Consider the following 17,500-nt stretch of genomic DNA (forward strand, 5'->3'; position numbering starts at 1 on the left):
GGAAAGGAGGGGCTGGTAAGCAAAGACTTTGTGAATCTTTCTTCCATAGGCTTATAGGTATGAATTTGTTAGAGAGAATGGTAAATTAATTGTTGTTTTTATCTCTCTTCTTTTCTCAGTTTTAATATTTCTTTTCTTTTTTGTCGTTTTAAGCAATGTAAGAGGGTGGCTCATGATTTCAATACTTTGTCTTATGATGTCACATTAGTAGGACCTAGTATATACTGATGCATAGGCAACATTTTGAAATTATATGAACATGAAATTTGTAACGTTCTTGTGTTATTAGTCACAAGGAATAGTTTTATTGTAATTCACTCCAGAGAAACTTGCCACTACCTCAATAAACAGTATCATTTTTTATCTTTCAGGAGAAATTCTATGGGCGAGAAGTGATCCTGGCAGATCGGGAGCAGGTAGAACAAGCATCTGACGATTTATTTGCAGGTGCCGAGACCGGAGATGTGGCTCTTTTGGTGGTGGGGGATCCTCTGGGGGCAACCACACATACCGACCTCAAATTACGAGCACACCAGTTAGGAATACCAGTTGAGGTGAGGAAAGCATTAAAAATTAATTAATTTTGACTCTATACATATGATCTCCTATACAATTATATCTGTCTTTAATCAGATGAATAACAGAATGTAATATAGAAAACTTCTTAAATTTTGATATATTTTCATAAAAAGAATATGCAATACCATTTATAATAAAAGACTTCAGAAGTCATATGATTATAAGAGTGAATTTTCGAGGTAGCAAGTTTTTTTTTTATTGATTTATAATATTAAAGAAAAGCAAGGTAAATGTTTAGAAGATACCCAAACTGTCTTTCAAAATTGGGTTAAGTAATGGTATAGATTAAGACTGCAATTGTTGCTTCCACTTCTTACTTTGTTTGGAATATTTTTTATCGGTAATAGTATTGTTTTTGTATTTTTTATAGCCATTACTTTAGTTTTATCTCAACCCCCTTAATTATATTCTGGACAATTGCCTGCAATTTTTTCTCAGTTATTTTGAGTGTTTTATCCAGAATCTTGTTGCGATCTGATGGATGGCCCATCCTGAAGGCTAGCACAAAAGGGGTGGAGTTTTAAGTAATCACCACACCCTCCACACAATAGTAAAGACCAACAAACTTCACCATATATATTCTGGCAATAGAACTGATTCCTTATTTGCTGATAAGTCCCTAAGTTTTGTCTTGTTGGAGTATATGTGGTGATGGCTCGTTGGCCTTTGATAGATTGCTGACAGGCATGAAGCCAGTGGTGGAAGCACAGGTGTCTAATAGATACTTATCAAAAGTTATGAGATGAGATTAACCCATCAATGACAAGAACTGCCATCTAATCTTGCCATGAGGCACCAGGCCCATATGCTAGGTGGCAAGCATCCATGTGATTAAAGTCAAGTCAAATCCACTTCATGCATTCAAAACATTCATTCATGTGTTTAATCCTTTGATGCTTTAAATTTTTTGCTCAAAAAAACAATTGCACACACTGCTTTTATGTTCCTTGTCATTGAGATAAGGTACATAAGAAGGATAACAGTTCTCGTTAACAAATATACATATAAACTATGTGTCTTGTCAGTTCACCTTTTTGTGATTTTTGGGCATGTTTTACCTTCTCTTTATCACAGATATTATTTGCCTTGTTTTTGTAATGTAACTGGTACATTTTTAATGATTTAATGATTGTCTGCTTTGCTTTTTAGGTGATAAGTAATGCTTCCATCATGAATGCAGTGGGATGCTGCGGCCTTCAGTTATACCACTTTGGGGAGACAGTATCCATTCCTTTCTGGCAGGATGGGTGGGAACCTGTAAGCTTCTTTGACAAGATCAATCGCAACCTCAAGAAAAAACTCCATACTCTGTGCCTTTTAGGTGAGAGTGAATATAACATTGAACTGTTGAAAGGATGACTGTGTGTATATATAAAGGGAAGATGAGTATTTGGGTATCTTAGGACAAATTGCTTCATTATAAGTTTGCACATGTAATGAAAATACCAGTATAATTTCAAGGCAAACAATACAGACAATCTTTTCTGAGGCACTTTTCTTATACAACATAGTTATTTTAAATGGCTTTTGAAATACAAATAACTATAATGTCATGTTCACTCTGATGTATATTTTAGTTCATTTACTATGGTTACACATACATGGCTCCACAAGTGCTTAGACACCAAGGGGTCAATTACTGGGACTTCCAAACCTGTGTGGTGTTTGGGGGTATTTTTGCCTTTTATTACAAGTAGTATCGTTAACCCCTAACTGACGGGTGAAGAAATTTTATTTTAAATCTACTCTCTGGAGATTAATGGCAACGAGCCAACTTTGAGTGCAGAAGTTCGCTTCATCAAGCTGAACTCCCTGACTCATAGTCATCGCCGTGGCGTACAGCCACACTCCACAGATCGAGCAGTTTGTTATGACGCCTCAGCACGTGGCCCGTCGGTATGGGGTTAATAATAATGTTAGTGATAACAAGAATGATAGTAATAACAACAGATATTATAACAGTATTAGAAATGAAAATATATATCATAAAAAAAACAAGGATTGGGGTAAATGTTAGAGATAATTGACTCCATGGGGACTAAGCACTTTGATGCCATCTGTGTATAAACAAAATTTACAAAACTTACAAGCTAGCACAGTAGGTTAAAACCATGAAAAGTGTACAATTTGTAGACCACTCAGTGATTATCACAAATATGGAAACAGTCCAGAAAATACATGGTGGAGGTTTGTTGGTTTCTCTCCAAATTACAGAAGGAACACAGGCCATAGTGATTTCTTGTTGATTATTTATTCGGAAACTTTTTCATTTTCACTTCAGACAAACATGTAAAAAAAAAAAGTCAGTGTCATTAGTCTGCTAGTTTCATGTATTGTTTACTTTGTCGTACATACATGTCCAAAACTGAAATTTCACAAGAATGTCTGAGCAAAGTCAACTTGTAAACTGGTATATACTTTCAGATATTAAAGTGAAAGAGCAAAGCTTGGAGAACCTCCTTAGGGGACGCAAGATCTTCGAACCTCCTCACTACATGAGAGTACATCAAGCTGCCCAACAGCTGTTAACGATCCTGCAAAGGCACAGTAATAACCCTGCAACCAGTGGAAAAGATCCAGTGGGCGAGAATGAGATGCAGTTGACTGAGAATACCCAGTGCGTGGGCATTGTGAGGGTTGGGACCAGTTCACAGAGGATCATGAGAGGAACATTGAAAGGTGAGGCTGATCCCTCTGTGGGTATTTGTTTAATTCTTTAGTTGCTCCTTTTGGTGAAAATATTCAGGATTAGTTTTATTACATTTTCTGTGATTTGCATTATTATTAATGTCTAATTATGTTTGAGTTCACAATATGTCTCTGATAACCTCTTCATTTCTGTGGAATGTTCTGTCATTCATCTTTTCATAGTTGAAACTTCTTTAGTTTACTTACCTAGATAAAATGAAAAAACAACAAAGATTAGTTGCTTTTGCATCAATGTGTGTGTGTGTGTGTGTGTGTGTGTGTGTGTGTGTGTGTGTGTGTGTGTGTGTGTGTGTGTGTGTGTACGCATGTGTGTGTGCACAAACTAGAAACTTGTAGTACAAAGGTTTTAGAAGGATCATAATACCGACATGTTTGTTGGAATCCCCTCACCTGTTTGTTCAGTAATCATGAATTCACGTATCCTTGACCAAAGCCTATCTTGTGGAAATTAAGATATAGTATCAAATTTTCTGCTACTCTGATTAGTCTCAAGGCTCTATGCCTCCCATAAGCAATGGTATTTTCTTTTTTTTTTTTGCAAATACTTTTTTGCCATTTTCCAATGTCTATATTTGTCATTTGAATTGCTTGATCTAGAGGGTAATAGACTGTTTTCTTTGTATAGACTCTATATCATATCTCTAGGTAGTCCATAACTTAGTGCAATGATAATAACAGTAAGTAACATTTTGTTAATTCGTATACTTTTTCATTTTTCATAATATTCACTTTTCTGTAATATAACCAGGAATAGATAGCAAGTCATTCCCATCACCCCATTCTGACTTGCTGTCATTCTCATGACAGTAAGTTCTCTTCCTCCTGGCCTCGGTAAAATTTTCCCATGATAGCATTTTCACATCGCACAGCCCTCAAGCCAAATATTTGCAATACATGATGGTCACATCATCTGGATCATAGGGGTTCATATGAGACTAATGTCTCCCAGTAAGCCCCTAGGGTTTATTGTCTCACTTTCCTGTTAATTTGTTACTCTGTGTCCAGCTTTGATCAGTGTGGGCCCACTTTGTTCTTTAATTTGTTGTCTTGATAATGCCCACAAAGAGAAAATGAATCTGACAGCTCATCAATAAGCCATGAAGTGCTAGATTTACATGCATAATTTATGATAAGTTGTTAGTTAAGATAGAAAAATCTTTTAATTTTTGCATTGAAGACATGAAGGAAAAGCATGCGCGAGTTGATGGTAAAGAACGGACAGCATTGAGCCCATAATTATTTAATTTTATTACTAGTATTTGTTTGTTGTTTTATCTTATGTAATTTATAAATTGAGTTTTTTTCATGCATATTCATGTATACATAAAACATGTTATTTATGGTGTTTGCTGTTTGTGGCAGGTATTGTACATAATCTCTAGGAATATATAAAAATAAGCAATATTATATTATCAAGCCAATATATTTGTGTCTGTAATAGAGATTTTTTTTTTTTCCTCAGAGCTTGCAGAATCTGATCTTGGGGAGCCACTGCATTCTTTGATCATATGTGGGGAGTGTCATCCCATAGAGGAAGATGCTATGACAAAGCTGGCCGCATACTTTAATGGCCAACAGACTGAGCCACGCAATAGTACCAGTAAAAGAGGAGTCTTCCATCTCATTGGATTGGGACTTGGTCAGCCTGGTTAGTATTTAGGAGAATGTTTTGTTCAATTTACTTTAGATATATGGATTCATATGAATTTGGTGTAGATGATGTAATTTGTTTATAGACTGCTAGGTGTGCCTATTTAATTTTTATGTTTTTTTTATTGAATGTAATTTGAATATTCATATGAGAGTTAGAGCTTGTTGAATAGTGTATACATAGGACTGAAGGACTGTTACTTTTTTCTTGAACAGGTGATGTAACAGTCAAGGGCCTAGACATCATAAAGAAGTGTTCCCGTGTGTTCCTTGAGGGCTATACTTCCATAATGGAGGGTGGCGTAGAGGCTCTCCAAGAGCTCTTTGGCCATGAAATCCAGGTGGCCGACAGGGAACAAGTGGAGCAGCAGTCGGATGGCATCCTCCAGTGCACACATGAAGGGGATGTGGCATTCCTTGTGGTTGGAGATCCATTTGGAGCCACAACACATGCAGACCTGGTTATTCGGGCCCTGGATGAGACCATCCCTGTAAATATAGTACACAATGCATCCATATTGAATGCTGTGGGATGCTGTGGCCTCCAACTGTATTCGTTTGGTGAAACTGTCTCTCTGCCTTTCTGGGACGATACTTGGCGTCCAGACAGCTACTATGACAAAATCTGTAGCAACATGGAAAACGGCTGGCATACACTGTGCCTTCTTGACATCAAGGTTAAAGAACAAAGCGTGGAGAACCTCATTAAGGGGCGGAAAGTGTATGAACCTCCAAGATACATGACAGTGGCCCAGGCAGCGACACAACTCCTGGAGATCATTAAGATGCGAGCCGAACAAGGGAAAGCAACACCTGTGACCCCAGACCAGCTTGTCATAGGCTTGGCTAGGGTAGGGACCCCCACACAGCAGCTAAAGACTTGTACCCTGGAGGAGATGGCAAAAGTTGACCTTGGGGGCCCCTTGCACTCCCTTGTGATTGTTGGGGAAACTCACCCAATGGAAGATGAGTATGTGGATATGTTTCGGTAATGGAGCTTGGGTTATGTTGGGTTGATTGTACCTGTCCACAGGAAGATAAACTCTTATTTCTAGTTTTTGTTGTGGTGCAGATATTGTTGATAAAATATAATATGATGTACATAATTTTTGTTTACCTTTTTTATTGTTAATATATCCTTTTTTAGAAGTAACAGAGCAGGGTTGCATAAATGTGTTATTCAGTTTTTATTAACATCTAAGAGAGTTCTATTGTTGATATAAGATTTATTATGGATGCCATAATTTCATATTGTTAGCATTTTTGTTTGTTGCATTTTGAATTAAATAGATATATAACAGTAGACATTTAAATTCTGTTTAGTACAATAGAATCTCTTGAGAAAGGTCTTCTACACTCCACTAAACCCTTATGCTTTTCAGTAACATTCATTCTCTATGTGCCATTTGACACTTAACTCAGTAATATATGTTAAGATAAGCTGGTATGGTAAAGTAGATCACTAAAATACTTTAGTGTCTTATCAGGAAAAGTCTTATTTTAACATTTTGAAAAGTTCCTGAATAGCAAGTGTCTCTCTACCAGTATTTTGATATCAGCAGGACTGTGACATGTTCTCGAATGTTATGTGCAATTTCTGGTTCAGGTATTACTGTTTTGATATTAGACTATTTTGAGAATATAATACATTTTGTAAATGTTTTGTTGCTTTTGATGAGACGGTTGAAATGTGATTTATTGTAAAAGTTCAAACTGAAATATTTTTATATTTCATTTTCAGGTTTCTCAAATTGAGAATTATCTGTATATCATGGAATGTGTATAATATGAATTTGCTCTTTTTTAGGTACATTTTTTTTAAATATATGGTTTTCAGGAATTATTTTTTTTATTAATGATATTTGTCCTCTGCATCTTGAATACTTGCATTTTATACTTCTTACCAAAGTTATATTATGAAATTTCTCAATGTTTATGAATATTAATATATGTTGAAAAACAGTATTTTGTTCTTAGTAGCAGCTGTTTCTCAAGTTAAAGAGGATTTTTAACACAAATACAAATTACAGTAAATTACAATAAGAATTGGAAGACAGAAAAAAAAGGTGTGTGGTATAATTTATTAGATCTGACAACACTTCTGCACCAATAGATATACCTATAAAAAAAACAAAAAAAAAAGATTGCCAACTTCAATCTAATAACTGTGTGAAAGTACATAACACTTAATATGCAGGTAATATCATAACAGTTATTACTGAGTTCATTTCTATGAAGGTCTAAGAAAAACAGAAATATTTCTGCTATCCACAGAAATTGCATCAAGAAATTTACAGAAAAGAACTGACTACATTAATTTATATTTTATATACTAAAATTGTTCCTGATATACCACAAACCCCATTGTAATTCCCTTTCTTGTTTTTGAAAGGTGAGGCTGAGTGTATAAGCAAAATAATCCATTCTTTCTTTATATATACACACTCAGAATCTCAAAAGACAGCCTCCATCAACAAGCAAGAGCTGTTAATCAAGCATTTTGTCCTTACTATCAATCATAATAATAGCTCTATGAAGAACACCTTCAGTCACATTGTGGAAAATCTTTGGATGTGAGAGACGACCTGGATACACAAATACATGACCAGCTTCTGGCTTGATGCGACACTCTTGTACAGGGAACTCCACTTCACCCCCCTGATGGAAGAAGAGTAAATAGTAAGTATGAGTGTTTGAGTGTAGGAGTAATCAGGGTTGTGAGTTCTGATCACTGGTCGAGTTAAATGCAGCGTTGACAAGTATTGCAAGATAAATGTGGGTTTGTCTCAAGGTTTCTGCTGTTCCTTTTCTCCTTCTTTCTCTCTCTCTTTCTCTCTCTCTTTCTCTCTCTCTCTCTCTCTCTCTCTCTCTCTCTCTCTCTCTCTCTCTCTCTCTCTCTCTCTCTCTCTCTCTCTCTCTCTCTCTCTCTCTCTCTCTCTCTCTCTCTTCTCTCTCTTTGTTAAACATTCAAAATGTTAAATAGATAAAGGGCAATAAATAGCTTTTTTCAATCAAACTCCTTGAATTACCAAAATCTCTCACCTTGTAGAGCTCACTGGGTGTGAGATTAATAGCAAGAGTAGCAACTGAGGCGTCATTATGCTTTGATAACCCTGGTAATTCATCTGCCTTGAATCTTGCAATGAGAGATAGTGTTATGGCGTCCTGTAAAGGGTAAAGTTAGTATCCATTATACATTAGGTCTTGAGAGAGTAATGTGTTGATTTTTTATACGAAATCTGGTTTATTTACTTGAGCTACTGGAAGGCATCCGTAGCCAATTCTCCCATTTCTTCCAGTGTTGCATATCAGAAATGTACAAAAATGAAAATAATAAGAAATTATATTATATGATAAAGAACATGAATTTTCAGCATCCAATATGCTGCTACTACTACTTCAACTGCTGCTACTACCACCACCACTATTCTGCTAGTACTACGACTGTTTCTACTTCTAGTACTACGGCTACTGCTACTACTTCTGGTGCTATTAGTATTACTGCAACTGCTACTACTGTTACTACTATTTCTATTACTGCTACTTCTATTATTACTGCTACTACTACTACTACTACTGCTACTATTACTACTACTACAACTCCCCCTAAATCCCTTGCTCGTTGTTGTTGTAGGAAGGGGGGGGGGGCTTAGGAGACGGAGACTGAGGCCCAATGTAGGGGGCCGCCCCTGCCTTGCACCTCAGCCCTTGTCTCAACGAATACTAGCGTGGTCCTTTCTTCTCCTCCTTTCCTTTCCCTTCTCTTCTTCATCCCCTTCTTTTGTCCACTTATCCTAATCGTTATTTCTACCCTTTTTGTCATAATACTTTACCATAGTGCTCTATGAAATTTGATGACTAGAACATTTATTTGATTTAACCATTAACCAGAAATGCAGACATAAATAACCATTACTATTACAAAAACAAATACAAATGCAACTAAAATAACTAGTACTTCCACTACTACTACTACTACTACTACTACTACTACTACTACTACTACTACTACTACTACTACTACTACTACTACTACTACTACTACTACTACTACTACTACTACTACTACTACTACTTCTACTACCACCACCACCACCACTACTAGTACTACCACTACTACTACTACTACACTACTACTACTATTACTACTACAACTATTACTACTACAACTAGTAGTACTCTTACAACAACCAGAACATCCTTTCAGAAAGGCTCTTCATCTCACCGGATATGAGCTAGGATAAGCAAGCATCTCAAGATTCTGGAAGACGGTGACGAAGAGCTCATCTATAAGATTTTCTAAGCCAAGCTGCGAGAACCACTGGTCTACTGTGGGAACTTCCTCGATGCCGTTCTTCTTTCTCATGTCCTGCTGAGGGAGGGGAGAGACGTCGGGAGAGGTGGAACGTTAGAGGAGGGGAAGTATTGAGGGTGAAGATGGGGTGAGGGGGGGAGTGGGAAGGAAGGAGAGGAGAGATAGAGGGAGGGAGGGAGAGAGAGAGAGAGAGAGAGAGAGAGAGAGAGAGAGAGAGAGAGAGAGAGAGAGAGAGAGAGAGAGAGAGAGAGAGAGAGAGAGAGAGAGGGGGGGGGGGGGGGGGGGGGGAGGGGGAGGGGAGGGAGAGAGAGAGAGAGTGAACGTGAGTGAGTGAGTGAGTGAGAGAGAGAGAGAGAGAGAGAGAGAGAGAGAGAGAGAGAGAGAGAGAGAGAGAGAGAGAGAGAGACAGAGACAGAGAGAAAGAAATATACAGACAGACAGACAGACAAAGACAGACAGACAGACAGACAGACAGACAGACAGACAGACAGACAAAGACAGAAACAGAGAGAGACAAACAGACAGGCAGAGAGAAAGAGACAAGAGAGATTGACTGACTGGCTACCTGACTGACTGATAAACACAAACATACAAATAAAGAGAAAGCCAGGTACTTACGCAGCAATACATAAAGAGATGCAGAAAGACAGACAGGCAGACAGACACATAGACAGACAAGGAAGATAATAAAAGACATTTCCTTTTATAAGCACAATAGCATTTTATTGAGCAAGCGATAGAGCGACTAGCTCAGTCAATTAAATATCAAATTGTCCCAAACGAAATGTCAAGGGCGATAAATTCCAGACAGACTTTGCAACATAAAATAAAAAAAACATATTCTTGCACCTATCCATTGCATCATTTTCCACTTTATCTATTTCATCTGTATTTATAACCCTCAACAAAATTGTATCAGTTCCTTATCTATTTATCTAAAAGTATATTAATTTCTTATCTTAATTTTACAAAAACTTCCACTCACCTTTGTTGTTCCAGTTGACCATTGATTCACAGAGTTTGCAATTTGCACGAGTTCATCTGCAAAGCGCTGACTGAAGGTGGGGAACACGTACACTTCATAGCATGGCTGGGAGGATGTAAATGGATACATCTAAATGGTATATTGGTTGTATTATCTACAACAAGAAATATGAATATTCAAAAAATACGAAACATAAAACAAAATATGACCTAACTTCAAATCTGTGTTGGAAACTGACCTACAGATTTGCAATTGGAAAATCTGGCCCAACTCTAAACCTGCGTTGAAAAAAACAAATCTACCATAATCTCAAAACTGTGAACGAAAAATCTGACCATACCGCAAATCTGCATTAAAAAAAAAAATGCAAACTTCAAATCTGTCCAATCTAATTTTCCCTCCACGAAACCACACTCACTCTGTCCACGAGGCTGAAATCTCCTCCCATAATCTTGTTGTAATCCGGGTGCACGTAGAACAGATGCCACAGAAGCGGGTTAGACGAGGACGTGGTAATGTCACGAGTGCCAATGTCGTGCCCGGAGGTGTTGAGAAGGGCACCCTGCTCCTGGAACGCCGTCTGCACCACCATGGGCACTCCAGCCTCCCTCAGAGCGCTGCAGAAGGCGAGGTCGGGGTCTTCTTCAGTGGGTAGAGGAAGTGCGTGAGTGTAAGGGTTCCTCACGCGCTCGAGGATATCGTGGCGAACGGAGTACACGCCCCGGATGCAGGAGGCGTGCCAGTAGCCGCTGAGGATGAGGAAAAGGGTGTTTAGAAGGACTACAGGAAGGGATTGAAGGAAGGGAGTGGTTGTTCCTTCCTTGTTTAGAAGAAATTAAGGAAAGGAAGAACTGGTGTTACTTCCTTATGTGTGTAATTGCAGAGGGTCGCTTATGTAGAAGTTATAACGAAACTGTCAAAAGAATTGAATACCCCTTTTTATATTTTTTGTACAATATACAATTACAGGGCAAATTTGACTGTTTATATATATGATTGCGTACTTAACCAAATGTTTTGTATAAAACACACACCAAACTAAGTTCCATTTACGTAACAATTAAACTACAAATATGACCACATAAAAAGCAATAAAAACAATACCATTACACAAAAACAATCAAGCAAACAAACAAACATTGACTTTACCGAGCGCTTCCTTGACCTTTGAGGATCTGGGCGTGGTCCCAGGAGTAGGCGGGGCGAAGGTCAGGATCCACCTCGCGCCAGAAGGAAGCAGGAATCCTACTCTGGACGCTGAAGGGGAAGGAAGGTACATTAGGCTGTGGTTTCTGTGTGGTTTGGAATTGTTGGTGTTGGTGTTTGTGTTGGTGGTGTTGGTGGTGTTGGCGTTGGTGTTGGTGGTGATGGTGGTGTTGGTGTTGGTGTTGTTGATGCTGGTGGTGGTGGTGATGGTTATGTTGCTATTGTTAGTGGTGGTAGTAATGGTGCTGGGGTTGGTTGTGGTGGCGATGTTGTTGTTGGTGATGGTGGTGCTGATGTTGGTGGTGCTGCTGGAGATGGTGGTGATGTTATTGTTGGTGATGGTGCTAGGGGTGGTGGTGGTGATGTTGGCGGTGCTGCTGGAGATGGTGGTGATGGTGTTAGGGGTGGTGGTGGTGATGTTGGCGGTGCTGCTGGAGATGGTGGTGATGTTGCTGTTGGTGTTTATGATGATATTGTTTTGATGTTATTGATGTTGGTGGTGCTGATTTTGTTGCTCAGAATGATGGAGGAATGAGTAGAGAAAGGAGAAGGGAATAATACATACAGGGAGAGAAGTCGAGAAGTAGAGAAAGACAGAAAGAGAGAGACAGAGGAAACCAGAAAGAAAGATACGGGAGCAAAACAATAAAAATACATAAAAATAAACTAAACAATTATGCAGAATAATAAAAAAAAGAATAAACATAAAAAAGCGAGAAAGCGAAGATGGAGAGCACTGAGAAAAAATAAAAAGAGAAAATTAAAACGGTGAAAATATAGAGCAAAAGAGAGAGAGAGAGAGAGAGATAGAGAGAGAGAGAGAGAGAGAGAGAGAGAGACAGACAGACAGACAGACAGACAGACAGACAGACAGACAGACAGACAGACAGACAGACAGACAGACAGACAGACAGACAGACAGACAGACAGACAGACAGACAGACAGACAGACAGACAGACAGACAGACAGACAGACAGACAGACAGACAGACAGACAGACAGACAGACAGACAGACAGACAGACAGACAGACAGACAGACAGACAGACAGACAGACAGACAGACAGACAGATAGATAGATAGATAGATAGATAGATAGATAGATAGATAGATAGAAAGACAGACAGACAGACAGACAGACAGACAGACAGACAGACAGACAGACAGACAGACAGACAGACAGACAGACAGACAGACAGACAGACAGACAGACAGACAGACAGACAGACAGACAGACAGACAGACAGACAGACAGACAGACAGACAGACAGACAGACAGACAGACAGACAGACAGACAGACAGACAGACAGACAGACAGACAGACAGACAGACAGACAGACAGACAGACAGACAGACAGACAGACAGACAGACAGACAGACAGACAGACAGACAGACAGACAGACAGACAGACAGACAGACAGACAGACAGACAGACAGACAGACAGACAGACAGACAGACAGACAGACAGACAGACAGACAGACAGACAGACAGACAGACAGACAGACAGACAGACAGACAGACAGACAGACAGACAGACAGACAGACAGACAGACAGACAGACAGACAGACAGACAGACAGACAGACAGACAGACAGACAGACAGACAGACAGACAGACAGACAGACAGACAGACAGACAGACAGACAGACAGACAGACAGACAGACAGACAGACAGACAGACAGACAGACAGACAGACAGACAGACAGACAGACAGACAGACAGACAGACAGACAGACAGACAGACAGACAGACAGATAGATCGATAGATAGATAGATAGATAGATAGATAGATAGATAGATAGATAGATAGATAGATAGATAGATAGATAGATAGATAGATAGATAGATAGATAGATAGATAGATAGATAGATAGATAGATAGATAGATAGATAGATAGATAGATAGATAGATAGATAGATAGATAGATAGATAGATAGATAGATAGATAGATAGATAGATAGATAGATAGATAGATAGATAGATAGATAGATAGATAGATAGATAGATAGATAGATAGATAGATAGATAGATAGATAGATAGATAGATAGATAGATAGATAGATAGATAGATAGATAGATAGATAGATAGATAGATAGATAGATAGATAGATAGATAGATAGATAGATAGATAAAAAGATAGATAGATAGATAGATAGAAAGACAGACAGACAGGCAGACAGACAGACAGACAGACAGACAGACAGACAGATAGATCGATAGATAGATAAATAGATAGATAGATAGATAGATAGATAGATAGATAGATAGATAGATAGATAGATAGATAGATAGATAGATAGATAGATAGATAGATAGATAGATAGAAAGACAGACAGACAGACAGACAGACAGACAGACAGACAGACAGACAGACAGACAGACAGACAGACAGACAGACAGACAGACAGACAGACAGACAGACAGACAGACAGACAGACAGACAGACAGACAGACAGACAGACAGACAGACAGACAGACAGACAGACAGACAGACAGACAGACAGACAGACAGACAGACAGACAGATAGATCGATAGATAGATAGATAGATAGATAGATAGATAGATAGATAGATAGATAGATAGATAGATAGATAGATAGATAGATAGATAGATAGATAGATAGATAGATAGATAGATAGATAGATAGATAGATAGATAGATAGATAGATAGATAGATAGATAGATAGATAGATAGATAGATAGATAGATAGATAGATAGATAGATAGATAGATAGATAGATAGATAGATAGAAAGACAGACAGACAGACAGACAGACAGACAGACAGACAGACAGACAGACAGACAGACAGACAGACAGACAGACAGACAGACAGACAGACAGACAGACAGACAGACAGACAGACAGACAGACAGACAGACAGACAGACAGACAGACAGACAGACAGACAGACAGACAGACAGACAGACAGACAGACAGACAGACAGACAGACAGACAGACAGACAGATAGATCGATAGATAGATAGATAGATAGATAGATAGATAGATAGATAGATAGATAGATAGATAGATAGATAGATAGATAGATAGATAGATAGATAGATAGATAGATAGATAGATAGATAGAAAGACAGACAGACAGACAGACAGACAGACAGACAGACAGACAGACAGACAGACAGACAGACAGACAGACAGACAGACAGACAGACAGACAGACAGACAGACAGACAGACAGACAGACAGACAGACAGACAGACAGACAGACAGACAGACAGACAGACAGACAGACAGACAGACAGACAGACAGACAGATAGATCGATAGATAGATAGATAGATAGATAGATAGATAGATAGATAGATAGATAGAAAGACAGACAGACAGATAGATCGATAGATAGATAGATAGATAAGTAGATAGGTACATAGACAGACACACAGATCGACAAATATAGGAATACATACTTTATAATTTTCACTTTTCAAATTGTGAATTACAAATTATTTTCTGCTTATTTCCCTTGTATCTTTAACTGATTAAATTTATATTCTCAATGAATTAATTTATGAATGCTTTATTTATTTTCTGATATTTACATAATTAGCATATCTAGCTCTGTGATTGTTCGTTAATATTTTTTGTTTACTTTTTTTTTTTTTTTTTTTTAATCTGATAGTCTTCTTTTATCAACGATACATAATTACTAATTAATTTATCTCTTACCTGGCTAGTTAATGGAACTGGTCTAATTAAGGGTATGCAAATGAAGATGGTAGAGGTTTATATTTATATTAACGCATGATTATCATTAGACTTTTATCATCATTGATTATCAATGTACAGAAAGATCGACAGATAGATAGACAGAAAGATAGATAGACAGAAAAATGTAAAGACATAGATAAGTAAATAGATAAATAAACATAGATATGCAGATAAACAGATAGGCAGACAGATAGATAGAAAGATGATTAGTTTTAAAGGAAAGAAAAGATAAATAATATAAATATGCAACCATATATCACTCTGCAATTAATCACAAATTCCTTTGATATCGTGAACGGTTTATGCCAGTGTTTGCAATTGCAGACTTTAATAGATAGGCCGTGTTTGAGTTCGATGTTGCTCCGTGTTGCAGGTTCGTACCCCTAGTTGCATATTGTTGCATGCATTATGTATATGATTTTGTAAGTACTGGAGAGGCTTGACTGAATTATTGCATTCTTGATTGCAATTTTTTTTCGAGGGGGATTAATTATTGATTTCCTTTTGTAATTTCAGAACAGGATTTAATGAATACTTATAAGGAGAGAGGGGGGGGGGGACGGGGAGGAGGGGGGATGGAGGGAAGGAGGAAGGGAGAAGGGAGGGAGGGAGGGAGGGATGGATGGAGGGAGGGAGGGAGGGAGGGAGGGAGGGAGGGAGGGAGGGAGGGAGGGAGGGAGGGAGGGAGGGAGGGAGGGAGGGAGAGAGGAGGAGGAGAGAGGGAGGAGAGAGAGGAGAGAGGAGAGGAGAGAGAGAGAGAGAGAGAGAGAGAGAGAGAGAGAGAGAGAGAGAGAGAGAGAGAGAGAGAGAGAGAGAGAGAGAAGAGAGAGAGAGAGAGAAAGAGAGAAAGAAGAATAAAAAAAAAATAGAAAGACAGACAGACAAACAGACAAACCGGAACAACATTGATCCCAAACCACAACCACAACCGCAACCACGAACCGTATTATAGACCAATACGACGGTCTTGTTCGGGTGGAGGCCAGTGGCGAGGAGAGAGGCGAGAGCGTCTTCGAGAAAGGGCTGTGGGCGGGTCACGAACACGCCCACTAGCGTCACCCGACTCACGTTCAGGTAGAGTTCAGGGTCTGTGGGCGTGGGCGAAGGTATAGTAGATGTGGTGGCTGATTTGAAGTCTGTGTGTGTGTCCGGGGTGTGTGTGTGTGTGTGTGTGTGTGCGTGTGTGTGTGTGTGTGTGTGTGTGTGTGTGTGTGTGTGTGTGTGTGTGTGTGTGTGTGTGTGTGTGTGTGTGTGTGTGTGTGAAACTTGCATATATTCGTGTGTTTAAAGTCGTGTATTATGATTACAGAATATCATATCTTAATTTCCACATGACATTAACAAAAATACAAAAGATCCCCTGGAATTCATTAAACAGTAAACCAATCCGTAACTTAATCCATTTTTTCTCCGTGTTATGTGAATTATAGATTAATTATAACTCCTATCCTAAACACAGATGCTATTGTGTATATACAGTCGTGTTTTAAAGAGCAGTAATATTGTTCACTTAATTCTGTTATCGTAATTGGCATCGACATTGAGAATAATACTTTTTATATAAACATCATTAATATTATGAGAATAGGACAATTATTTTTAGGAATAAGGCCTCACCGATCTAATACAGTCATGATTTCAACAGAATGATATCACTCCCATTCATAATAATATTAATCGCAAATTAAAAAGTATTATATTCATTATCATAAACAAACATTGCAATCGTCAATGTCAATATGAACAAGAACACATCAACAAAAACAAAAGTAACTCACCATCCGAAGTAATGCAATCGACACATCCGACACCCGGCTCATGACTCCCGACCAGGTAATCCGAAACAGCGAGGAGTACCGACCGCCCCCTCTCGCTCGTAGGCGTGGCCAATATGACAGAAGGGGCGTGGCCACTCACTCTGAATTCGTACCGTGACCTATCACCTTCCTTGACCTCCGTGACCTCCAATCCGTGGTTGTTGACGTGCGAAAGGTCATTCAGAACATGGAAGACGCGACCCTCTGAGTCGAATCGGCTTCGATACTTGCTTCGGAGTTCAGGGTCACGACGCAAGATCTCGACCAGTTCTACGAGGTCACTCACGCCTTCCGCACTTGCCGCCTGCCTCACGACCTGACCCCAGCCGACCAGAGCTGTGACAGAGTAAACAGGAATAGATAAGAGTATGTCTGAGAGTAAATAAGTATGAGTGAGTTCAGGGAGGGAAGTTATCAAGCGGGAAGCAGTGTGTGAAAGTTCGAAGAGCAGTTATTTTGGATATGTAAATGTGATTTATATTTTCCTTCAGGGTATGTGCTATA

The 17,500-nt window shown here is 38.8% G+C and overlaps 2 protein-coding genes across 4 annotated transcripts in view; one reads left to right on the top strand and one right to left on the bottom strand.

The window, feature by feature from the left end:
• The window catches only part of LOC125042568, a 7,720-nt gene extending 942 nt beyond the window's left edge, over nucleotides 1–6,778 (top strand). For all 3 annotated transcript variants that reach the window (XM_047638280.1, XM_047638281.1, XM_047638279.1), the window contains exons 2-7: nucleotides 1–15; nucleotides 372–554; nucleotides 1,729–1,900; nucleotides 3,004–3,258; nucleotides 4,751–4,936; nucleotides 5,155–6,778. The exon at nucleotides 1–15 is cut by the window's left edge and continues 148 nt beyond it. In XM_047638280.1, coding sequence (XP_047494236.1) covers nucleotides 1–15; nucleotides 372–554; nucleotides 1,729–1,900; nucleotides 3,004–3,258; nucleotides 4,751–4,936; nucleotides 5,155–5,930 — 1,587 coding nt within the window. In that variant the 3' untranslated portion in view covers nucleotides 5,931–6,778. The remainder of the gene's footprint in view (nucleotides 16–371; nucleotides 555–1,728; nucleotides 1,901–3,003; nucleotides 3,259–4,750; nucleotides 4,937–5,154) is intronic.
• A 227-nt stretch (nucleotides 6,779–7,005) lies between these two features.
• The window catches only part of LOC125042482 (multifunctional procollagen lysine hydroxylase and glycosyltransferase LH3-like), a 13,851-nt gene continuing 3,356 nt past the window's right edge, over nucleotides 7,006–17,500 (bottom strand). Inside the window, exons 5-13 of the mRNA XM_047638122.1 lie at nucleotides 16,958–17,332; nucleotides 16,075–16,267; nucleotides 15,138–15,159; nucleotides 11,388–11,530; nucleotides 10,657–10,987; nucleotides 10,239–10,343; nucleotides 9,164–9,310; nucleotides 7,981–8,103; nucleotides 7,006–7,596 (exon numbers count right to left, since the gene is read on the bottom strand). Of these exons, the coding sequence (XP_047494078.1) occupies nucleotides 7,426–7,596; nucleotides 7,981–8,103; nucleotides 9,164–9,310; nucleotides 10,239–10,343; nucleotides 10,657–10,987; nucleotides 11,388–11,530; nucleotides 15,138–15,159; nucleotides 16,075–16,267; nucleotides 16,958–17,332 (1,610 nt within the window). The 3' untranslated portion in view covers nucleotides 7,006–7,425. The remainder of the gene's footprint in view (nucleotides 7,597–7,980; nucleotides 8,104–9,163; nucleotides 9,311–10,238; nucleotides 10,344–10,656; nucleotides 10,988–11,387; nucleotides 11,531–15,137; nucleotides 15,160–16,074; nucleotides 16,268–16,957; nucleotides 17,333–17,500) is intronic.

The sequence above is a fragment of the Penaeus chinensis genome, chromosome 32 (genome assembly GCF_019202785.1).
Source record: "Penaeus chinensis breed Huanghai No. 1 chromosome 32, ASM1920278v2, whole genome shotgun sequence".
NCBI lineage: Eukaryota > Metazoa > Arthropoda > Malacostraca > Decapoda > Penaeidae > Penaeus > Penaeus chinensis.